General features: G+C 39.5%; 1 protein-coding gene across 1 annotated transcript; it reads left to right on the forward strand.

Annotated features, from left to right (window-relative positions):
• Positions 1-1912: 1912 nt before the first annotated feature.
• On the forward strand, positions 1913-25445 carry BRMS1L (BRMS1 like transcriptional repressor). Its single transcript, XM_068398960.1, has 10 exons — positions 1913-2138; positions 9311-9401; positions 11158-11285; positions 14057-14136; positions 16808-16904; positions 17795-17878; positions 20017-20081; positions 21239-21278; positions 22158-22284; positions 23984-25445. The coding sequence occupies exons 1-10, from the start codon at positions 2003-2005 to the stop codon at positions 24105-24107; spliced, it is 972 nt and encodes a 323-aa protein (XP_068255061.1). The 5' UTR covers positions 1913-2002; the 3' UTR covers positions 24108-25445.

A 25445-nucleotide genomic window follows, 5' to 3' on the forward strand; every position in this document is an offset into this window, starting at 1 on the left:
CCCCGGGCGGCTCCGCGGTGCCGCCGCTGCCCCCAGCAGTCCGGGCACCCCCGAGCACCTCAGCCCCGGGCGGCGGCGGCTGCCCCCTGGCGGCGGCTCCGCGCCCGCCAGCTGCCCGCCAGCGCAGAGCATGCGCCAGGCGCGGAGCATGCGCGGCCACCTCCGCCGGCAGCCCGCGTTCTTCTTCCTCCGGCATCGCTATGCGGTGCTGGGAGCTGGGGTCCGGGACGGCGGGAGGGGAGACCCCGAGGAGAGGCCCCATAGAGCCCTGGGGGGAAGTGGAAGCAGGAGGAAGAAACATGTCTTCGGCAAGGACAGCTGCCTGCTGCTGCGGGTGGAGGAAAGGGCTCGCTCCTGTGTGCGCGGCAGCACTTCCAGAAACCAGAGGTGTTTCCTGTCATGTACTTAAAATTGTAAAAATTGCGATGGGTGTGGAGAAAGTGTGCCAGGTTCTGCTGGATCTCCAGTTGGCTACAAAGCCAGAGACGACAGAAACAGAAGGGATGGAGTTTGCACAGTGAAGGATGGGAGGTGGTTAATTTTGTCTAGTATTTCTCTCTGTGTTCTTGGGGAAGAGGTGGGACACCTACATACGCTCCTCTGGGTGGAAATCAGGGAAACTAGTTGCTTTGGGTATACAGAGATGCGGGAGAAAAGAAGTGGTGGGAGAAAGCGATGGTTATTGTGGGCGACGTGGGCAGCTATTGCCATGGAGGCAGAAGTTCGTGGGGAAGCTCAGAAGTTATTAACTGCCTCAAACTACAACCTTGCAGAACATCCTTCCAGACTCTGGGGAGTGACTAAATCTGGATCTCGATACAAAGAACTGCTACTGCTGGGCAAATACAACCTTAACGTCACTGGAGCAGCACATCACATTGCTGAGACACACAGTGCCTCTCTACTGCTCCTCACCTGGCCCAGACTCCAGAAGAGAGCCGGTGCCACACAAGTGAGCTCATCTTCACCCCAAAGATACTGCCCACGCTTACCTGCAGGCCACAGCCAACCGTGTATTTCATGCCTCGAGGATCCCTGCCAGACTTTCCTGTGTGTGCATTATGTCCTGAAGTGAAGCTGGTCAGTCCCTCATAGCAAGGTGACAGTTGGGACAGCTTGCTCCAGTACGCGTCACTTGTATTCGGTACATCTTAAGTAGCACAATTAATGGCAGTTGGCAAATGAACAGAAAAGTACTGATACTCAAAGCCAGAAAACCTATTCCAACCCTGCACGAATCGCAGCGTATCCGTTTAGTCCTTTCCCGTGTCCACTCCCAGTGGTTTCTGTCAGCTTTAGGGGACCAAGTTAATTCCGATTTAATTTAAAGCCTATCACAGAACGTGAAGCCGGGGAAGAAACAGGTTCTGGTGGGGAGGTCGCTATTCACGGGGACCTCTGTCCTCTGGAGCCCAAGGGGGAAGGCGAGAGGGAGGCGGTGAGCTATGAGGGACGCCTTGCCAGGGTGCAAAGCTCCCGGGCAGCAGCGCGGGTGCGGGGGTGCCAGGCGGACGGCGCGGCCAGGCGTGAGGCCCCGCGTCCTCCCTCCCCTGCTCCGGCAGGGAACGGCAACGGTCGAACCCCCGGCCCCGCAGGCCCACTCCCCGACCCGGGCCGCCTGCGGGAGACGCGGGCAGGTGCGAGGCGCTCCTAGCTCTGCCTGACCGCTATGGAGCCCCTCAGTGACGAGCAGCACCATGAGCGCCCCGGGGCGGGGAAGGAGGCGCGGGGAAGCCCCCGCTCCCCGCCCAGCCCCGCACGGTCCCCCACGCCACTCCCGGCGGACGACAATTCCCAGGATGCAACGCGCGCGGGCAAACATAGCCTGCTGGCGGGGCTCGGCCAATGGGAAGGCGCGGAGGGCGTCGGGCGGGGCGGGCTGCGCGGGGCGGAGGGGCCGGCGGCAGCGGCGGCGCAGCGGCGGGAAGGGCTGTCCCGGGGCTCGGCGGCAGCGGCGGCGCAGCGGCGGGAAGGGCTGTCCCGGGGCTCGGCGGCGGGGACGATGCCGGTCCATTCGCGGGAGAAGAAGGAGAACAACCACGATGAGATGGAGGTGGACTACGGGGAGAACGAGGGCAGCAGCTCGGAGGAGGAGGAGACCGAGAGCTCGTCCGTGTCCGAGGAGGGGGACAGCTCAGGTACAGCGGCCGCCCGCGGGGCAGCGCCTCTGAGGGGGGAGCCGCGGCGGTTCCCTCCGCGCCCGGCGCGCTGCCCCGGGGGAGAGACCGGTCCCGCCCCCCTGGCTCCGGTGGCTACCGGTGCCCACCCCCGCCGTGACCCCGCCCCCCCGCCGCTCGTCTTCGGGCCGCCGGGCGGGGGGAGGGACGCGGCGGGGCGCATGGGCACGGAAGCCCCGCTTCGCCCCGAGCCGCCGGCTCGGGGCCGGGCGGCACCCAGGCTGGGCGGGCCGGGCCACCCCGTGTAGGTGCTGTGGGTTGTGCCCTGCTGGGCTTGAGTGCGCGTCCCGCAGCGGGGAGGTGCTTGCTGAGGTCTCCACTTAAAGGCTGGCATACATACATATGTGTGCATGCATGCACACAAAATACAGGCATACATGTGTGTACATACATATAGGTATGTATTTCCTTGGATGCAAAATCGTGAATTTCAATGAAATGTTTTGAGGCCTGTCTTTGAGGGGGCATTGGAAGCTCTGTCCGTACCATTGGCCTCTTTTGCATAGAGGTCCCTTCCTTTTTCCATAGCTTCCTCTGGACTGTAGATTTTGAATTATATTAGTAGGTGAAATCCAGCTTTAAAAGGATTACTTTTTCTATGCACTGAGTTAGAAGGAGGTTATTATCTGCTCAAACTTCCCTTGTAATTACAAGGCGTAAATTATAAAATGGTCACTTAGTGGGAAACATACTTCAGATGCATACACTGCTGCTCTGGAATCACAGGTGCTCCAGAAGTAAGTAACATCCATAAGCAGGTTCTTTGTCACTAGAAGGGCTAGCTGAAAAACAGTAGCTGTGTTCAGTGCTAGCTGTGGTGCTGACGTGTTTCTGGCAGCTTAAGTGGTTCAGAATGGTCTGCTGGGATCTTCACCCGTGCCTGTACTAGCATATTGCCTAGTGGCATGAGTGCCAGGCTTGGCACAGTAGTGGGAGTGGGACACCATGAACTAGACAACTTAGGCAACTGTGAAGTTATATTTTTACATATGTTGGCTTGTGATTGGTATATGTGTGTGTGTTAAAGTCCTCAATGTACAGTTGAGGTGTTAAAAGATCTGGGAGATCTTGAGTGTTAAGTCCTATGGCTTTTATATTAACATTGACTGATGCAGTTCAGGGGAAAGTCCTGCTATGGTGGTTCCATGTGCACTCATGGAGCTTGCCCTTGTCTGGGCTGTGCATGGGCTAGCAAGGTGCTGGAGCCCCACAGGTATGATACAGAGACAGACAAGTTGACTCTGCAGAAGTAGAGTGAAGACTTTACTAGTGCTGGGAAAGTGTGGCTGCCATACTGGTAGAGAGTATTGTCATGCCCTTAGACCTTGATCTGAGTTAATACTCACTCTGCACCCAGAGTTGATCCCCCAGTAGAGGCCTTGGTTAATCCACAAATCCAGGTAATCTACCCATGGTTTATACAGAGCTTCCTGTGTTGTTTTGTTTTTTTTTTTTCTTTTTCTCCCTTCTTTTTTCTTTTTCTCCCATCCCCCGTGCCTTTAAGCTGGCAACTTTTGCTGATTGAACCACATTTTACAAGTTAGGCTGCTGGTCCATGGCTGTCCACCTGGATCGAATTGCTGGCTGCCACTGTCCTGCCTCTCATCTTTACCCACCCTTCCTGGTATGCTGTGCTTTCCTGTCCCCCTTCTTGAACTATCTTCAATGCTTGTTGGGCCTTTGTATGCTAAACTGTCAGAAAAATAACCCATTAAAAAGGTAGCTAGTGAAAATGTCTCAATAAAGTCTGATATGTACATGGAAGGCACCGTGGACTATGTAAACCAGTCGTTAGATAGACTGCAGCTCAATAGCAGCAGAAGTCATAAATTGCAATTTTATGAGAATCTGTAAACACCTCCAACTTAAATCAGTTAACTGGACACCACCTACACGTTTCTGTGAATTTGGGATTTAGAGAAGAGGTCTCCTGGAGCATGGAGTTCTTGAGTTCTGGGCTGTTTCCTCATCTGAGGGAAGATCTTGCTTCTGTTGTCTAGTGCAATGCTACATAGGAGATCAGTCAGTGAACTGTGGACCAGATCCAGGTATGGGCTTGGAAGAGTCAGCAAAATTATTATAAACATAGTGATTTTATTTGTGTCTGTATTAGCAACTGATTTGACAGAATAAGAATACGGAATAAGTAGTTCTGAGTAGATAGTGCTGAGGCCCCTACATCTCCAAAGTAGTTAGGGTTTATTTCAGATCATGTGTCCTGAACTGAGTATGTTTGGTTGGAAGCTGCCTGAAGGACAAGGCATTGTTTCAAACCCTTATGTTCTCCCCAGATGTTTGAACACATTTGACAAGTACCTGGAATGAAGCTTTGGGTTTAACATGATAGGAAAAGAACTTGGTTTGTGTTCACCAAAACTGCTGCAAACTGAGCCAGTGTGTGATAAGCTGGACCAGTTGTGGGACTGGCTTCAAAGCTATGCTGTACTGAAACTTGGATGTGCGCACAGCTTTTATAAACAGTTGGGCTGTTATAGGTGGAGAGTTTATTGATACAATTACAGATCTGCTCCTGAGGAAGGCTGATCAGTCTCTCCTTACTATCGCTCTCTCAAAGTGATTCTGTTGAAAAACAAGGCCAGAAGAATGTGCTTAAACTGTCTTGGGTTGTTTTGATGAAACCTAAATTATGCAGCATCTGTGTGTGCTGGTGGTTATGCTGGAAGAAAGATGAACTTGAGTGAGGGTACCACAGCAAGCAGATGGAGATAATAATGTTTTAAGTTGGAAAAGCATATCTGATTATGTCCTTGTTTACACAGCAACCTGCTGTGTTCCTTTCAGATGTGACTTACGAAAGTATGCTTCAGTTCTTTTATTATCAGAATTGTACATAGACTAAAAAGGGAATACTCAGTTTTGGATAAGAAATTCATGAAGACGGCACTTCCCTCATGAATGTGACTGTTTTTCAAGAAGTTCTGATATGCGAAGTTTGTAACATCTTTCAGGGGAAAACAGAGAGAGTGCAAAGGAGGAATATACATGTTTATTGGGCAGTAGGTGGGTGAGACACAGGGTTGTGAAGGTCTCCTTGATGAGGTCCAGGAGCAGCATTGCAACAATAACCACTACTTAGTCCGTCTTAGCCTTCCAGTTTGTATTGGAGCTAGATGCCATCTGGGAATGCCTTTTCTTCATCTCTTATTCTAGCTAATTTGTATGTCTAAAAAAATGTCATTTTCTGTGTGAGAAAGGGAGCTTGGTATAAGAGATGTAAACTTAACTCTTTCTCTCCTCCAACTCCCTGGCTCTGGTGAAGAGAGAATTGTCTCCATTAGTTCCAGCTTTGAAGTTTGCTCTTTTTCAGAACTTGCCTTTGAAAAATTGAAATTCCTTGTTGTGCTAATTTTTAAAGAAAACTTTGAAGTTTACATGTCCTCAAAGACACTTTGGTGTGTGTCTTTTGGTGTGTTTTTATTGAAGGCAAATAATTCTGTGTCTTGCCCTTGTCTTGGTTTCTTCTGGGATTAGGGGGGAAGAAGGAGGAGTTGTGTTTTCAGTGAATGTAGTCTGTGAATGTTTCTTTAAAACAATTCAAGAAGCTCTCCAGATAATTTCTATTGCATTCCATAGATAGATACTTTTAAGGGAGCACCTAAAAAGCAGTGATTACAGGAAATTACATGCTTGTCTCAGTGTCTTGACAAATACAAATGTACTCCATGGAAGCATATTGCTCCTACAGTCATAAGATGATTAGCACTGCAAGAAATAAATCTGAATTAAAATTTGTAATAATAAGAAAGTTTTTGAAGGAAAGGAATTTTTTTTGTTAAGTTTGTCATTTGCTTTACTTGCATTCAGCCTTTTTTTTTTCCCAGTAGATGCCTAAGAATACAGGAGGTGTGGTTAGAAGCAGCATAACTTGCCCTTGAGAGCTGGCACTGTTTCTATCCCATTCCTTTTGATGCTATGTATTTACTATAGGGTTTTTTATTGACCAGGATATAGAATAGCATATTAGGGATGAATAAAAAAGCCACAAGTTATGCTCACCATCCCAGATGAGAATTTGGCCATTTTTTAGAGCACTTTATATAGGCCACAGCTTATTAAAAAAAGCTATTTTAGGCACTGTTACATTTTAAGTACTATGGGTTTTTTTTGTCTTTAAACCAGGCTGCCCTAGTTACTGAGCTGGACTGCTTGAATATAGTAGGAAAAGAATGACTGTGATTTTGGAAGTATTTAAAAATACCCTAAATACTTTGTGCAGTGTGAAACTTATGTGAAGTCTGAAGTGTTGAGACAGGATGGGCATATTAGCAAGTGTTTTAATATGAAATGAAGAATTTTCCACCTCCAGTGATGTAAATTTTCAGCTGGGAAGCCATGAGATCCTAAAACCTCTTACTTTTTCAGTACTGCATATTCCCCAATCTGTATGTTGTTTAAGGCCATGGGGAAGAAGTTCCATAACTGGGGAAGTAAAGATATTCCAGGACTATGAAAATCTTCATCATTTTATGAATCTTACTGGAGGCAGAATAAAGGTGAAACAATTGCAGAGTGACTTTGCATGCGAATTGCCTTTCAGTGTGAATGATAGGTAGAATGTAGACTTCTAGGCAGAAAGTCAAAGACTTTTGAGTGTATACGTAGCTGAGGGGAGATTGGAGAGAGCTATGTGTTATTTCAGTATCTACGAGAGAGTCAGCTGTGCCCTCAGGTACCAACGCATTATAGTTTCCTTAGTTTAAAATGTAAGATGCAGTCCCCTGCCCCTCCAACACTGGGTGTTGCACTGATCCTCAGCCAGGATTACAGTTCTAATACGTTTTCTTTGATTTGTAGTCCCCAAACATACACAAACAATAAAATCCATAATAATTTAAGGAAAAGCTTCTGAGTGAATTCCTTACTAAAACATACTTAGAACCAAAAGCGTAGCTGAACACATCTGAAACACGTATTTGAGTCCAAGAATAAAGTGGGAGAACTATCGGTATCCCAGTGCTTGTTCCTGTCTGGCTTTATGGGGAGGTGCCTTCAAATTTTAAAGAAGATTTATTTTTATAGCACATAAATGCTTTAGACAACTCTTCAAGTAATATGACTGCCACATTCCTTAAATCTGGCCAAGCTGAAAGTTGCCCAATCAATTTTGGCTTGAGTATTACGCCAGACAGCCAGATAAAACTCTTTAATCTGATTTTCAGCCTTATTCTGGGATTCAGGATCTGCCTTACTTTTGAGAACAATATTTTAAAATAAAGTAGTATCTCCTAACAGCCCGATACTCTCTTCCACCACCCTCCCCAGTGTGCTAAGCATTCAATGTATATTTTTGAAGTTCTGTCTTTAAATTTTCTCGCTATGCTTTCAAATACTTCAGGTTATATCATGTTTTAAAACTTTGTACATGCTGGTTTTTTTTGCTTGTACTGACTGTAATGCGACAAACTGCAGTTGGTCTCTGATTTGGACTTGTAGGTACCATTGTAATACCGATCAGTACTGCTCTACTGCCTGCTAGTTTTCATATCCAGGCAGAGAGGGCTGCTGTAGTTTTTAGTCTTAAAAGCTTGTGATGATTTCAGGAAGAAGCTGTGTGCAGAAAACTTCATACATTAAGAGGTCTGAGTGGAAGATCTGGGTTAATCAGATCCTCCACAGTAGCTACGCTGCCCCCCGAAGCTACTCCTTTCACCTTATCACCTTTGCAAATTGCCATACTCCTTTGCAAAACAATAAAGATGAAGGCTTGTGTGCTGCTTTCCGTAGCTGGTGTAGGAGGGAGCATAAAGCAGTTAAATGCGTCTGTTGGAAAAATGTGAGTGAGGAAGAAGCAGAAGGCTCAGAGTTGTTTGTGGTCTCGAAGAGTGAGTCCAGGCTGTCTCTGCTTGGTTCAGGATCCTACTTTGCCTTTCTGTCAGGAGTTAGGTTTGTTCTTGGCAGAGTAACTGCTTAGATGGATATGGCCTCCTTTGGACAGCCCCTTCTCACAAACACCTGGCCTGTTTGCACCAGTTCAGCCCCAGTTCATGACTGCGTGGCTGTCCCTTCTTCTGCATGTCTTCTCCTCCTGGTTGATAATTGGTCAGTTGTACTGTAACTGTAGAGAGCTGATTCCTGGAGATACTGCTGCTATAAAGCAGTTTCAGGACATCTGTAACTTCTCAGTATGGCTTAACAAAGCCTTTTTTTTTCTTCTGGGAAGGGGGGGAAAGAGTCAAGAATTTTGTAGCTTAGTTTTCTGTTTGCTAGTCTAAGAAAAGGCAGTGGAGGTAACAAGTGATGTTTAGTAACAACAGATGTCTCTGTGGCAAGTGGCAAAATTTTTAGCCAAAATGTGGGTATTTATTATACTTCACAATTATGTTCATTAGATAAATTAAGAAAAAAATTCAGCAATATAAATTAAAACAAAAACTGTGGAAACAGTTTAATGTTAATTACTCATGCTGCATAAAAGCATATAAAATGGAGTTCTTGCAAAATTCTGTACCTTGCAGGTTAAGAAGTTTTTCATTAGAAATGCAGTCATTTTAAATGGCCATTAAGATGAACGGCAGATATTTCTACATTAATACTTCAGCTTCAAAGAACTCTGCCAATTGAACAGGATGAAACCTGTTTTCAAAACCAAGTGTTGCTTTTTTAAAATGGATGTTAATAAAACAAAACATTGAATTTTATATGACAAATGAAACATTGAACTGTGCTTGCTTTCCAGGGGTTACTTTTGCTCATACTAACTGAGGATATACTTGAATTTTCAGTGGTGGCTAATAACTCTTCATGCTTAATGGTGCCTTTCATCTGGTGTGATATACAATGTTTAGTTTTTCTGTTCATGCGTTCTTAGGTACACTTTGTATTATCAGTCATGAAATGTAACCTCTTGAAGTCTTACACTGATGTTGTTTCCTGTTTCAAGAAAGGAAAAAGTTGCTGTTTATGGATTTTCTTCTAGAATTAGATCTAAGTTTCTTACTTTGTAGTTTTTTATGGCAAGTGATTTCTCATATTCAGCTATAAGATAATATAATGGATAATCTATTCATGGCTAAAACTCAGGCTTGCTTCAGATTCACTAGAAACAAAATATCCAGTTTATTTGGTTATACAATACGTTGTTCAAAATAATTACCCTTTTTTTTCATTCTTAGAAATGGATGATGAGGACTGTGAAAGAAGAAGAATGGAGTGTTTAGATGAAATGTCCAATCTTGAAAAGCAATTTACAGACCTTAAAGATCAGTAAGTATTTTAATGTTTTAAGTGCCGTATTTGAGGATCCATTCCATGAGAATATTGTGTGCAGCTGGTGTTTCTTATCTTTCATATATGTGGATGCTACTTTTGGAGAAGAATAAGGATTTGGGAGTTCTGAAATTATTTGGAGGCAGTTGCTCCAGAATAGCAGAGATGATGAAGTGATTGCGTCTGCCTCCTCTTCCTTTTCAGGGAAACTGAATTTGGATGCTGTGAGATAAGTAGGATTTACGGTGGTTGATAGCAGTTATCCATTTTGTTTGAAAGTACTGGATAAACAGTTTTAGTCCATCAGCTGCTGCATGGTACCAAGTGTTGGCAGCACCCAGTCTAACTGCTTGCTCTGATGTAGCTGAGCTCAATATTAGTGAGCCACCCAGTCACGTGCGCTGTGCACCCGTGCTTATGGTCTAGATAAATAATTCTGCTGTAGCTCTATGTTAACCGTTGTATGCATAGCATGCTCATCAAGGATTGAGCCCAGCAAACTGGGTTTTGATCGGCTGCAGGCTATGTCAGTTGACTGCAGGACAGGTTGCGTGTATCATACTCTTTAACAGTTTGCAGGTAAGAAGGAGGGGAGTGATCACTGACTATTGCTACGTTAGGTACACATGCTTGAACTATGGAGTTGTCATCGAAGTGAAATGATGAGCAGGGTTGTGGCAGGTGAACAGGAAGTTGTTTCTCAAAGAGATCTTGATGTATCAGTATACATAAACTGTCTCCTGCCTAATTCATTACTTAACCTATGCACTTCAAACAAGTAAAAAAGCAGCATTCCTGTCCCAAAGACATCTGTTATATCTGTGTAAACACATAACGTCTGATCTGTTCTTAACACATACAGCAGAGTTTGTACATGTCTGCCTTAATTCTACAGCTTTTGATTGTGGGGTTGAAGGTAAAAAATGAGAACAGGAAAAGCTGGTTTTATTGATGATTCTACCATTGAACACTATATTTCAGTTATCAGTTACAAAGAGTGGAGCTTTATTGTGATTGAAATACTTGTAATTGATATTACCTTAAATTCTTCAAAAGGCAAGCAGATTTCTTCATTGTCTGCCGGTAAATATCAGCTTTTATAGAAGGAATGAATTTTAGGTAAAATAAAAGTATTTTAAATACACTTCCTTTTGGCAGGAATGGAAGATGTCAGTTACAAATTATCTCAAAATATTTGTGATAATATGCAATATGTGGATTGTCACAGGAGATGAAATGAGGGTTGCTTCCATGAGAGCCTGCCTCTCTTTTTTTCTTGGTTTATGGTAGGGTGGGAGCAGATATGTGAACATGAAAGTGAATGGGCGTTTCTGTCCACAAAGTCTTATCTTTTTTTCCCATGATGTAAGCCATATTGTTCTTAGGTATTGTAGCACCCTTTCCTATCCTCTTCCATGTTGATTCACCTCCTACTCCATCTTAATCCTGTTAACAGCTGTACGATTCTTTTTCTTCTTCCTTAGAGATGGAGATATATTTCATTTTATCTTTACTTTCTACACTTCTGATTGTCTGCATGTGCTTTCCAGAAAGCCTTAATAGACATGAGGAATATTGTTCAAAAAGAAAATATGTATTGGAAAATTCAAATGGTAACAAATCTTAACTTTCCTTCAGTGGGTGGTCCATAACATTAACAAAGAGATGCAGAATAGTTCTTTTTAAAATATTTCTTCAAACTTGTGTTTGCTTTTAAATAAAATATGGGTTTTTTTATTTCTATTATTTTAAGACTTTACAAAGAAAGATTAAGCCAAGTGGATGCAAAACTACAAGAGGTCATAGCCGGAAAAGCACCTGAATACTTAGAACCATTGGCAGCTTTACAAGAAAATATGCAAATCCGAACCAAGGTGGCAGGTAGGCATGTAAAATGAGTATTGCTGTTTCAACAGTATAAACTCGCTATGCGTTTTAAGGTCAATCTTCTTTTTTCTTTAGAATTGTTAAATGAGTGTGTTTTAAAGTCAGAATTACTGTGGCGTAGTTTTGAATGTAAAACACTTTTCAAGTCAAAATGGATAGGTTCATTACCTCTTTACACAAGTTGCCTGATAACATCACACTGAAAATATGGCTTTTTTGTGTTTCATTTAATGGCTGTCTGTCTTTATGTAGTAAGAATAACATTGCTGAATTAAAAACAGTAATAATTTTTATTAGTCAGAAGATTTGGGATCAAGCCTGCACACTGGTCACTGTTGAAATTAAGAGATATGTAGGTGCTATCTCATGAAGTACTTGCCAGATCATCTTAGGTGATCATGTTTTTCCTGCTCTTCTAATTTGTGTCTCTTCTACTTGTCTGCTGTCATCTTCGTGTTCCATTGGGAGAAGGAGGAAAACTCTTGTCCTTAGCAGATTTTATCTAAGCTGCATTTTAATTATTAAAACTAATGTTTAGATAGGCTTTTGTGCTCATAGAAGAAGCAGCCAAGAACTTTTGTCTTCTTCTGGGATACAACCATATAGTCATATGGAACGGTGGTATTATAGGAAGACAAAGTTCTGTACTTCCCTATTGTAAATTCTTTTCATGTTACAGCTTGACTCCTTTAGGAGTAATTCAGCTGTCTAAGGGTTACCTAACACAGGCTGTCAGAGAGCCAAAAGTCAGACAGTTGTGATCTCTCTAGCCAGGGAAGCTATACCAGTGTCTTTTCTAAGAAATTCAGCAGAAGCATGATGCAGGCAAACTGCAAAAATGGCAAGCTTGTTTATACTTTTCCTAATACTAGTGCTACTTCAGTGCTACTCGGTATGTATTCATTGGTACTTTTGACCTCAGGCTATGAAGAGAATTTAAAATCTTTTGGTCTATTGCATTTCTCTCCCTCCTGGTCTTCTCCATAATGCTTTTCCTCAGCTGGTGACCCAGAATTTCTGGGGTTTAAGATCTTAACCCAAATTTACTTGACTAGTCCGAAGTAGCCCACTTGGGCTTTGCAGAAGGTTTGCAGATGAACTTGGAGAAAGTTTGATATAAAAGCAGCCTTAATCCAGGCTTTTGATTTTCGGTTTTAAATGTGAATGTCAGTGCTTTCATGTAGGTGGGTATGTATAGGCAGAATATTACAGATTCTTCTGATTTGTCTTCGGCAGCACTGAAGATCCATGTTCCAATGTAAAAAGAGCCCAGGGTGAAAACTACAAAGTTTCCTTGAAGTTGAGACTAGAAATCAGGATTGTTTTGTTTTTTGTCTTTCCTGTTGTCCTCAACTGAATGCAATTGATAAAATTACTCCAGAGAAAGCAAGAAACTGCAGAACAGACTTATTTGCTCTTACTGTTTGAGAGCATTGACAGAAGTGGGTAGTAGCAGGACTTGAGCTCCAGCAGGTAACCTCTTAAGGACCTACTCCTACCTGAGAGAGGGGAGGAAGGGGTGGGGAAAAAAGAGGCTAAACTGTGTTTAGCTAAACTATGGATATAATTGCATCTGTGGTAGAAAAGAAACTTGTGTTCCTGTTCTCTAAGGCGCTGAGCACTATTCACACAAAAAATATGGATCTTGACTGTTTCAGGAAGTCAGGAATACAACTGTTTCTTCTAGAAGTATTCGTACCTGTACTGCTCAATTTCAGGCAAACAAGCAGTGATTATAAATTGGTAGACCTAGATATGCCAGTCAGCCATAAATATTAAAAAAAAAAAGCCAGCATAACATACTGATGTAAGAAAAGAACATTTTGAATTTTAGATAAAAGTGACTTCACAGCAGAAAGATGATTGACATAATATTTTGCGGTTTGTTTTTCAGAGGAATTGCTGGTAACAGTATTGGTCCTGTTGTATTGTATTAATTTATAGTCAACTGAATTCTAAGGGAAGTTGTTTTGGGGAGTTCTTCAGTTGCTAGACAGCATCAGCATGTGTGCAAACTTAACTCCTCAAGGTGGTAATCTGGAGCAATTAAAGTTTTTTGTATTGAATGCATTGAATATATTAAATCAAGTTCTATCTATACTTGCCAGATACTACATTTTGGATACCTTTCAGATTTTTTCAGCTGTCTGTTTAGTAGACACATTTTCAGAAATGTATAAGAAATGCTCCTAATACTCAGAAGCACTATCTTTTGTGTCACAAGGTGGCTATTTCTAAGGATGGAACAGAGCCTTGTTAAGGGATGTGACTTATTACAGTCATGTGTTATAAAGTAAGCCTTATTCCAAATATTAGTTTGTAAAAACTTGTTCTTTCATTCAGTTTTATAGCTATTTAAAAACCCCCAAACATTATTATAGAACATTTTTCTAGCTCTAATTAGAAAATAGAAGAGGCCGTTTAGTACTTCATGGATTTGAAAGCTGAGGATATCCACGATAATTTGATCAGAAATATGAAATAGACCTATTTTGTAAAGTTAGCATGACTGCTGGTGTAATTTGTTGACTGATAGGGGAAAAAGTTAAAATAGCATTTATTTTTCCTCAGATTTTCAGAATTAAGGGATTACTTGTCTTTATTTTTACTCTGTAAAGCAGCCAGCCACTGTAAGTGCCTACTATAATATATCTATATTTTCCAGTATGTACATTTTTTTGGACTTGCAGGCAGTCTTAAAAGAGAATTCTGAAATCAGATATTAGCTAAAGAAAGTAATATTGCTGTCATTTGTCTGATTACAGGTATCTATAGAGAGCTGTGTCTGGAATCTGTGAAGAACAAGTATGAATGTGAAATTCAAGCCTCTCGACAGCACTGTGAGGTTGTGCCAGCTATTTTACATTGATAGCTAATCTCATCTAACTTTACTGTGTCATGCTTTCCAAGTTCAGTGCATGTTTTTATTATTGCTGTTATTTGCTATTTGAATACAATTGCCTTGTAATATTTAAGCCCATGTAAGAGGTTATTCAAAGCTTATAAAAATTAGTTTTATATTAGTTTGGCTTTGCATAGAAGTATACCTAAGGTTTCTTATTTTTCATTAACAGGTTCTTATTAATAGATTCCCACATGATTTTTTTTACCTTTGTTATAAAAAGATTACCAAGAACAGTAACTAAAATATCTGACATAGTTTTAGCAAAAAGCACCTTATATTTTAACAGCAATAACCACAATAATAATAATAATGTCTTCTTAAGATGCCTTGGACAGCTAGTGATAGAGTTGTCATTTCACAAGCAGTTACAGGAAAAATATATTTCTCTCCTTGAACATAAACTTTCCCATTTAAGCATCTAAATACTGGATGCCATAGTACAAATACTCAAGTACATGTATGTCTGATGCTCTAACATAGCTGCTTAGATTCTGAGGTTTGCTTCATAATACTCCTCAGCCCCCTGTCACAGTTGCTTAAAGGTGTTTTCTTCTGAGTGGTTCACCATATTCCCGAAGTCTGTGGCTCCTACTATACCAATAAGCAAGAATGTGCATGTGTACTTTTAAAAAAATTTCCATTTTCTTGATGCCTTGGGAAGGAACAAGGTATAATGAAGGACTACTTATTACTGACTGTCTTTGCTCCTATGAATACTCCTGAGGTTGGACAGAATCCTGTAAGACTTGCAGGGTTTCTCATTCGTGATTGAATGATTTGCTTTGGCTATATATTATTCCTCTTCAAGGTGGTCCTTGTCCCTTGTTTCGCTATTGTGTTTCTACCATGAAACCTTCAAAATTCAAATACTCACCATCCAGTAAGGGTCTCTTGGGGGGAAAAAGCTCTTTGAAGTCAGCAGTGCTGCTTATAGAATCACTGTTCCACTGGAATATAACTGTTCGGCAAGAATGCCTCTGATGCCTGTAACAGCTTTCACACCTTGTTTGTCACCAAATACAGGTGTGAAACAAAACAGATGTCTAAACACAAACACTATTTCATTTTAAAATGGAATTTTAAAATGGTCTCACAACAGATAACACTCATTTGGCATTTCAGGTATATGTAAGAGGCTTCTGCCTTTTCAATTCCACTGAGAAACTTTTTTAATAATTCATAAAATATATGAAAGGAGGTCTTTGGAATTTAAATATTTTGTAACTTGAAGGGAATGGTAAATGTGACAGCCATTTAGTAGAACAGGGTTCTTTGTTTTCATGTATTCCTCAACTGTTTTGCTTCAGCATACTAGCTTGAACATTGGTAAAGGTAAGTTTCTGTTAGTATGCTGTGCTATGGGCAGGAGCAGTTGAGGTGCAGACATCTGCTGACTTGGCTTTAGGGACTGCAGCTTCTGACAGAGACATGGTAGCAAATAGCTAGACGCAGTGACTTGTGCTGCTTAAGCTGTTTTTCTGGTGAGTAAGTCCAAGCCCTCTGTTTTCCAGAGTTGTTAAAGATGTTGCTCAGTGAAAATGAACTTTAAAATGTAACAATCAGCTGTATTTCCTACTTGTATTTTAGGCAATGTGCAAGCCTATGAAAGAACAGTAAGTTTATTTCCTTGAGGCTTGGAACTCAGCTTAATTCCAAGTTAGTGGTTTAGAGAGTTTAGTGTTCTTTGATGCTGCCTTTAAAAGGGTAACTGATCTATATAGATAATGTGTATTTTTTGTATCAGTCCTATGTGGTGAACTATAATTGAGAGCAGTTTACTACAAAGTTCATTTTCTCGTTCTGAAACACTTAGAGATGTAAGAGAGTATAGACTGCACAAAACGCTGTAGAAAGTTCACATCAGAGTGTGTTTTTGTTTGTATATAAAAAGTGCTAATGATACACCTAAGATTGAAGGCATTATGTTAATCTATTTGGATCAGAAATTGCCTTTTAAAAGGACGAACTAGCTAACTTCTCTAAAGCAGTGCTTTAAAAGTATTTCCCACAGCTTTAAGGTAGACAGTTTTGCTTTCACAACTATCTGGATTATTTTATGTGCTCAATAAATTCTTTCTTCTGTGGGAAGGTATTTTTCATATCTATGAAAATAGACAATTTTAAATACTGTGGTAATAGATGATAGTTCTCTATAAATGACTGCAGGTTTATTAATATTGGAGGCAGCTTAATAAAAGGCTTTCCATTAAAACATTAGCTTTTCTGATTTGGAATGAAAGATGGCATGGAGGTCACTACTTTACAGTTATTCATTGTGAATAAATCTTTGCTATCCAAAAGGAAAATACTGTATTTGTGTCAAAATACAAACAGTTATTCTGGAGATATAGCTGCATACTTTTATATCCTTAGTTATTCTTGGTACTGATATTTGATAACTGTATTTACACTTATGCCAAGTGAGCGTGCTGTCTTTAACGAGCTAGGATCTTATGCTAAGAAAGTGCATAGAGGGAAATGTCATATGCTTTATGGCTTCTGAAAAGTTTTCACCTAAAGCTACTCTTACCTTCCTTCCGCTGAGGCTTTAAATTGTTGTTGTATATATTTAGATAGTTATGTAAAAATGTGTAATGTGTTGCTTTTTTAGAGTGAAAAGCTTCTGTTGTATGACACTGTACAAAGTGAACTAGAAGAGAAGATTAGAAGACTTGAAGAAGACAGGCATAGCATTGACATTACCTCAGGTGGATGGAAGTTCAAAGTTGTGGGATTCTTTGTTTGTTTGGTGGTTTGTTTTGTTTTTTAAAAAATATTCTCTGATTAGTTGACTGTACACATAGTATGTCTGGTGAGTTTCAGATTATCTAGTAGGATGCTATTCATCTGTAGACTTTGGGCGGGGGGTTGAATTTAAGCCTAAAACAAACTTTGGTCTAATAATTGTCATCATCCTTTGTGTGTTTTGAGAGTATTAATCTATGACTACATAATCATGTAACACCTTCATTCAACTGGACCCCTCAGTTCAAGAAGGACAGGAAACTGCTAGAGAGAGTCCAGCGCAGAGCCACGAAGATGATTAAGGGAGTGGAACATCTCCCTTATGAGGAGAGGCTGAGGGAGCTGGGTCTCTTTAGCTTAGAGAAGAGGAGACTGAGGGGTGACCTCATTAATGTTTATAAATATGTAAAGGGCAAGTGTCATGAGGATGGAGCCAGGCTCTTCTCAGTGACATCCCTTGACAGGACAAGGGGCAATGGGTGCAAGCTGGAACACAGGAGGTTCCACATAAATATGAGGAAAAACTTCTTTACGGTGAGGGTGACTGAACACTGGAACAGGCTGCCCAGAGAGGTTGTGGAGTCTCCTTCTCTGGAGACATTCAAAACCCGCCTGGACGCGTTCCTGTGTGATATGGTCTAGGCAATCCTGCTCCGGCAGGGGGATTGGACTAGATGATCTTTCGAGGTCCCTTCCAATCCCTAACATTCTGTGATTCTGTGATTCTGTTCAGAAACAGCATCTCACCAGAATATGTGTTATTTTTCATTTTTGGAAAATATTTTCCACTGTAAAAAGAGCTGAACATGTAAATGTTTCTGATTCATAGCACGTTCTTACTATGTCTTTTCAGAATTATGGAATGACGAGCTACAGTCCAGGAAGAAAAGAAAGGATCCATTTAGTCCAGATAAGAAGAAACCTGTTGTTGTATCAGATATCCTTTTACTGAAATCATTGTTCTTTCTAGGAGTGTTTACTGTTCTATAGCTAGTCTTATTACATATGTCATTAATAACAAGTCAAAGTGATAATGCATTCGTAAAATTGATTTTTGTATGGCAGATGTTATTCTAATTCAGATTAGAGAAATCATGTTGACAAATCCCGTTATGAAAATTGAAATTAAGATTCTCTAACTACTAGTTTCATATAGAGAATATTTCTAAAAGTTGATTTTTCTAACTCTTCAAAAAAGAGAGCTACAAGGCAAAAGCAGAAAAAAGTTAGGCATTATGTTTGCAAACATCTTTACCTCAATTTATTACTTCTTAACAATTCCATAGACTTTAGAACCTTCTTTGATTAAAAGTTCAAAATTCCAAGAATTAAGACGGTTGGGGGGTGTTGTTTGTGGGTTTGGGGTTCCTGTAGAGTGAGTATAGTATTGAAGAATTTTGCATTGATGACTTTTTCATAGCTGTTGACAAGCATCCAGTGCAGCTGAAACTTTTTAAGGTATAACACCTAAGAGATGGTATCATCTTTCCCCAGAGAAAGAAGGAGATGCCTTTGCAGTGTTGTCTCCACTCCTACCCCCAGCCTAAGGTTTTTATAGACTAGAGATGTGATGGCTTAGAAGTTGCCGGAATCGTGAAGACTACCTAAAAAGAGACCAACTTCTAAGTATTGACATTACATGGTATAAAAGCCCATTTTTTTATTGCTAAGCTGCTGCAAAAATCCTGCTACTTTCACAAGGTTTTGTAACATTAGGAGAAGGTGGGAAGGAAGAAGTTTCTGGAAAAACTGTCGTCACTGGGACACCCTCCTTCAGGGTGCTTGATTTACTAGAACACATCCCAGATGGATGATTTGTCCTATCAACGACTGTTCTTCCATTAGGATGTGTCATAAATTCAGTTTAGTAGAGATGTTTTTTTTAACTAGTGCTTAAAAGCCAAGTGGTATTAATCAATGCAGGTACAAGTGGCTTCACTAGTTTCTTAACTCCTTTTAGGAATTTCAGTGCCAGATTGTGTGAAAATGTGTTTTCTTTAGCTCTTAGTCATCCTTGTCTTCAGGATGTCTGTATAAGTAACACCAGATTCTGTGAATTATGAGCTACCTTGCCATTTTAGAATAGAATTCCAAACAGAAAATACTAACATAGTATTAGGTCTAAAACCCCAGCAATTTCAGGCAATTCATAAGGCTGAAAATCCTTTCAGTTGTGAAGTGAATTAATTTGCTCCTTTTGCTTATGATTTTAAAATAGTTGTGAACTTGTCAGCTTGTACAGATCTATGTAAAGCAAATACCTAGAAATTTTACATGACGTTTGATTTGTAATTCTTTGCTATTTAGAGGAAAACAAATTTGAAAATGGCTAAAGATTCTTAAAATTTCAAATGGAATATAAGTTAAAGCTCTCATATCCCATTTTAGGAGATTTAGTTCGTAAACATTCATAGCACCTTTTTCTAAACTTGTTTTTCAGAGATGAAATGGGGAGAAACAAAGTAAAAACTCAAGATTCTTGTAATGTAATAGCTGTGCTATATGGAGTTTTGTTTTGAAGTTTATGTATTGTTCTAATGCACAATTTTTACTTTACAGTTGATCGTTCAAGGAAGGGGCTTTGCCTTTCTACTTCCTGGTTTTTGGATATTTGATATTCAGAGATGCAGTGCTGTCTATACTTTTCTCTCAGATGTATCATGCAGGATACTGTAAAAATAATGATTTTATTAATCTGATACTAGTGTAGATGCTAATTTGCAGTGGTATATTGAAATTGCAGTGAATTTTAATTGTAATTTTTAGTATTGCGAATAGAATGATTTTTGGAACTGTTAGGGATGGAATGATTGTATCACAATTGTTTATCTTATCCTCATGTTGAACTCCAGTAGTCTGAATATCTACATACTATTCCTTATCTCTTCTAATAATTTTAAAAGTGTACTTCTAGGTTGCATATTTCAAAGATGCATTTATTTTTTGCTGAACTTTCACTTCACATTGGTATTCTTTGTGTGAAAGATTGGCAGAACAGAGCTATTAATATCTTTATATGAACATCAGAGTATTATTATTATTGCTGTTTAAGAGAGTTTTCCCTAACTTTTCCACGCCCCTATATAGTTTATATGTTACAAGACCTTGATATACTTGAAGACTGGACAACAATAAGGAAGGTAAGATGAAAGGATGAATGTCAGTGGCTGTGAGTTCTGTTTGGGTTAAATTAAGATTTTTTTAATATGTATCATATGGTATGTTTTCACACGGTGAATAGTTTGTTTTATGAAGATTTCCATGCTTTGACCTCTCCTTATACCTTTTTTTTTTGTATAAAGTGAAACACTGAGTTTTTCCCAGATTATAAGAGAATCAGGGTTTACAGGAAGAGAAATTTGTTTGACCAATTGAAGTATTTGAAAAAATAAATCCAGCTTTTAAGTGCAGAGTGCCTTTTTCAGATCTTTGTCATATCATTAAAGTAACTTGCTGTAATGAAACACTATCCTTGCCTTGCACCTGCAGTCAGAAAGTTTCCCCTAGTACCCTAATGCTTCCCAGCTTATGGAGTAGTAAGCTACTTATGTGAATTCAGAAACTTGGTGGGAAATGGCTTTAAGTCAGTTTCCATCCTGCTTTATACTTGTATGTATTTCCCAAGCAAGAAGTAAAATGTGATGCCTATGTGGAAACTTGTCTGACTTTTCCTGTCACATCAGAGGAACAGGGACAAAATACCTTTCCCTCCCTTTCTTTTTTGTAGTGTAACATGATTTTAAACAATAGCAACAAACCCAGAATCTACTGGGGATTTTGCCTTTTCTGGAAATAATTTAAAAAAACAAAAAGCACGACGCAAGCAACCTACCAACCCCAAAAAACTCTTAGAGGTTTTTTTTAAGCCTGCTTTAGTACTACGTGTGATCTAGAGTTCACATGAGAGAAAATTTGTGAGTTTATGAGTATAATGTATAAATCAAGAGAGTAGGTTGCTCATACAGCATTTTGTTTTTCAGAATGAGTTAATGTCATTTTGTATTTTCTTGACAGAATTACATAACAGCAATTTTGAGGGTTTAATTTAGAAAACCTCCTGAGTTATTCAAAACTTACTAAAGAAGGTGATTTTTTTTCACCATCAAAATGCTGTTTTATTTAGTTACTGAGTCACCATTGAACACACTTCTATTTTAGATTTTGTTCTGATTGTTGTTTTTGCCTGTAAAAGCAACTATCGTGAGCTACACTGCACATAACTTCACAATTAAAGCTGGCAGTTAAGAAAAAAAGAACTATGCTTGCTGACTAACTTCATTTTCTTTTGTGTTTCAAGGCAATGGCTACACTGGGGCAACACAGAGTAAAGCCAGAACGTGAGTAAACATTGCCTGGTTTCACAAGACAGAACTTGCTGTGTGCAGCGATGCAAACTGCATCTAGGCAGATTATATTTATTTTAGTCTTGGTACAGTGATGGAGGATGGGGTGAGGTAGCTGGAAGATGTGGCTTTTGTCTTTCCCCTTTCTCAAGTGCTGATACTTGTAGCTCGATTGCTGGTGATTGTGTTGACACCTGAATTCTAGAAAATTAGCAACAAAAATGTAGACTTCTAAAAGTGGCTTACACCGATTAATATTAGCAAGCTATGCTAGTGTTTACACAAGGATGAAGCAGGAAACTGAGAGCATCTGGACCTTAGGGGTGCGTTCTAAAGGATGCTCACAATCACTGCAAACTACAACCCTGAAAAAGTAGAGCTGTAGGAAAGGAGCGGTAACTGATATTTGGTACTGAGGTGAGAAGCACATTAATGCTAGGTAAAATCAAATACTTGGAGGTGGTGAGTAAGGAGGAAAAGGGAGAGGAGGCCAGCAGGCAGTGTATTTCTTTAGCAATGTATTACTACTTGCATGTCATGGTAATGTGCTGATCAAGAGGTTTCAGGTTCTGCTGTTTGAAGTCTTCTCTATATTGCATTACTTGATTTGTGAAAATTCATATCACAGATATGAAGGTTGTGGAGAAGATAGCTTCTGTCTGAAAATGGAAATATAACTTTTAATTTATCTGACTGGAAATAAAAAGGTATCTTGCTTCCAATTTTCATGCATTCTTGCAATTATTAAGAGAGAGGCTACTTTTGATAATGGAAAAATGTGTGTTCTATGTAAATAACTTGATGAAAGTGTGTTTAAACATCTAACTGACTTCTGCCAAGTCAATATTAAATGACTTTTATTGATCATTTTAGCACCTGTCAAATTAGAAAAGCATCTACATAGTGCTAGATCTGAAGAAGGAAGACTCTATTATGATGGAGAGTGGTATGGACGTGGACAGACAATATGCATTGATAAGAAAGATGAATGTCCTACAAGGTAAAGATTACTCAGTTTATGCAGCTCTGTACATTCACGTTAGGCAATAGATAGGATGATGGCACTGAAGAATAAGGCTTATTTGGAAGTACTGCCACCTGAGTAACATTTATTAGTTCACCTTGGAAGACAGGCATTATCAAATAAAGTTGAGTGCTGGACTTCTGAGAGAGGCTAGTAAAGATTGGACTTCACTGAAGGTAATGAGACGTTTGTGAAGTTAGGATCACACTAACCATTTAAGCTCTTACTAGTTTCTGAATAGCCTTTGAGTAAGTTTTTTTGAGTAACTTGGGATTTTGTTGCTTTGAGAATTTGATCTGTTGGCTCACCCAAAAATTACTCAATTATGGAAAAACACTCTATACCATTAAAGATAAACTTGGTTTTCAGTTGGTTAATGCTCTGAAAGAAAAGAGTTGGAACTTTTTTTTACAGTATTTCCTTCTCTTAACAAAGGTTCTACCTGGGAATGGTGTAAATATTACAGTGCAAATTTGGTTGAATGTTTAAGATATCTAAACCTATTTTCTCTGTATGGATAATATTTGTAAATTCTAGAAGTGGGTATATTTAAAACAGTATTTGAAATTAAATGTGTATCTGACCTTTTACTGGATGAAGCAAATCAGTCTAAGCACAGTGTTGATTAAATATGCAGAGCTGCCTAGGAAAATTAACTTCATATAGCAGTAGTTTACTGTAAAACTGTCTGTTTCTTTTCTTCCCTGTGTATAGTGAAGGGGAACAGATTTTGGTGATTTTGGTGTTTCTTCAGGGCTGAAACAGGAAGGTATTTTACTAAGCTATATATTCTTTCTGAAATTTATAAAATTCTGAATTAGTTTAGCTGAACATAGCAGTTATACTGGGCCAAAAAAGATCTTAGTATCCAGTGTCTGACAAAAACCAAAAGCTGGTGCTTAACAGGTCAAGCATACAGTGGAACTTTCCCAACCTCTCAAGATTTCAGCAACTTCTAAGGCTGAAGAGTTTTGTGGAGGGACTTCTGTCACACTCAGTATGTGATAGATCTTTCTTCCATTAGCTGTTTTAATCTCTGGTTTTCAGCCTTTTTTTGTCATCCATTCTACTTGAATTATTTTTTTTTCCTAGGGGGTATGTGGGAGGGGGTTGTGTTCACTATTTTTACTAAGGATTACCACAAGGAACATAAAAGTAGGGTTCATATAAGAATGATTCAGTAGATCAGGCTTTGACTTTATTTCTCATGGTCTTGGTATAATGACTAACAGTTGAATACTTTTTCTGCTTTAAATCTTGGGCTTCGATCTGTTTAACTTTTTTCCAAATACTTTGTATTCAAAGTAATTTCTGGGTATGCTTTCCAACAGATCTGTTTTTTACCATGGGTAGTCTATTGTTGTGTTTTCTATGGGTGACTATTGTTCTTTTAAACAATCAAAATATTTGTACATGTTGAGGGTTTTCTCATAGGAGAAGATGGCTGAAAAATTAACTACCTTCACTAAAGACGCATGCAGTTACCAAAGAATTCTATTAAAACTGTCCCTACAATGGAGCCAGTATCTTTTGGGCCTAGCATTTACAACGCATGCATATTTTAATTTACTGTACAGAAATACACCTGCAGGTTTGAGGTTATTTATTAGCTTGTAAGGTTTCTAAATTCTTCTCGTTTTTCTTCCCCTGACCCTTCTTCCCTCATTTGCTGTAGTGCCATAATTACAACAATTAACCATGATGAAGTTTGGTTCAAAAGACCGGATGGAAGCAAGTCCAAGTTGTATATTTCTCAGCTACAGAAAGGAAAATATTCAATAAAGCATAACCACAACTGACCGTTGCTAACCAGATATGAAACAAGTGGTATTGCCATGCTTGATGTGCCATAGGGTGAAAGTTGTATTTAATAATGTTTTGTATTCCTTATAAATTTACAGCAGTATCTGATGTGTATTTGTAGTGCTGTATGTAAACTTCATATGGATGGCCTTCACAAACCAGAGGATGTTAAATCATGTTGACAGACATTTTACCTCTAAATTGGGTCCAGTGCCTAAGATATGAAGTATGTTCTTCAAGTATAATGGCTCAGAACTTCTTGTATTTGTAAAATGAAAAAAAAATTTTTTTTTTCTATTGGTGACCAGTTGGTGTGATAAAAATGATACCCATATTTACCAGCAACTCACTTCGTTTTCAGTGAACATGTCATGCTTCTCTTGTGGATGTAAATTTAGCCTGTTCAGCTGTTGCTTTTGAATAGATTGTAACATGCATAAGCATTCTTTTATCCAAAGTGGACCGATTTATTAAAATTATTGCCCTCGACAGCTCTGCTAGTACTGACTGTGTTATATTTTGCAAGATTTACTATATTGCTTGTAGTGAGACAAAGCCAATATTTTGAGCTACGTTTTTTAAGGAGCACTTTTCAAGTTTAGGACCCTATTCTATACTAAACAAATAATTGGTGATTTTTTTTCTTCTTCGCCAGATTACCAGCAAAATTTATGCATAAAGTAGACAGTGTTGCTCCAACCTGTGTTATATGTAGCCCACAAAGAATGACTGTGGGGATGGTTATGTAAATACTGTTGCATGCTCTGCTTGTTTGGTCCACAGTTGTATGAAATACTATGAATCTTTTTTTCAAAAGGAAAATATTTCCCCAGAAATCATATATCTGGGAAAATTTACACTGACTTTTTCACCAAACACTATTTTCCAAATTCTGTACCCTACTTCAACTTACTGTACACCAGAATTATTTCATACAGCTTAGAAAGCTGAATTTCTCTTAAATATTACTGTTTAAGCCATGGAGAAAAGTCCTAAATCCTTGATGTTACTGTGATGTGCTTGGAGCATCTAGAATGCTAGATGGAATTGCTGAAGAATTATTAATGCGTTGGTTATGTGCACTTTAATCTCCATTTATGATGATTCTTCTTGAAGAAAGTATCCATTTGCTTTAAATGATCACAGCAAATAAGTATTTTTTATTGTAACATATAAATGTTTTATTCCTATATTAATTGTCTCTTCTAGTGCAGGGTGGTAACTACTTTCCAAATGCCAAATCAGTTACTGCTGAGTGATGCTTTTCTACAATTGTATGACATTAATAATCAAATGTACATAAAATATCAATTGACATGTTGGCTTTTAACAAT

This window comes from Nyctibius grandis, chromosome 4, assembly GCF_013368605.1.
Source record: "Nyctibius grandis isolate bNycGra1 chromosome 4, bNycGra1.pri, whole genome shotgun sequence".
Taxonomy (NCBI): Eukaryota; Metazoa; Chordata; class Aves; order Nyctibiiformes; family Nyctibiidae; genus Nyctibius; species Nyctibius grandis.

Excerpts from the sequence above, each read along its gene's own strand:
- BRMS1L (XM_068398960.1), top strand. The coding sequence starts at position 2,003 with ATGCCGGTCCATTCGCGGGAGAAGAAGGAGAACAACCACGATGAGATG. Across the intron at positions 17,879-20,016 it reads GAAACCTGTTGTTGTATCAG|GCCCCTATATAGTTTATATG; the intron begins ATATCCTTTTAC and ends TAACTTTTCCAC. Across the intron at positions 20,082-21,238 it reads ACTGGACAACAATAAGGAAG|GCAATGGCTACACTGGGGCA; the intron begins GTAAGATGAAAG and ends TTGTGTTTCAAG.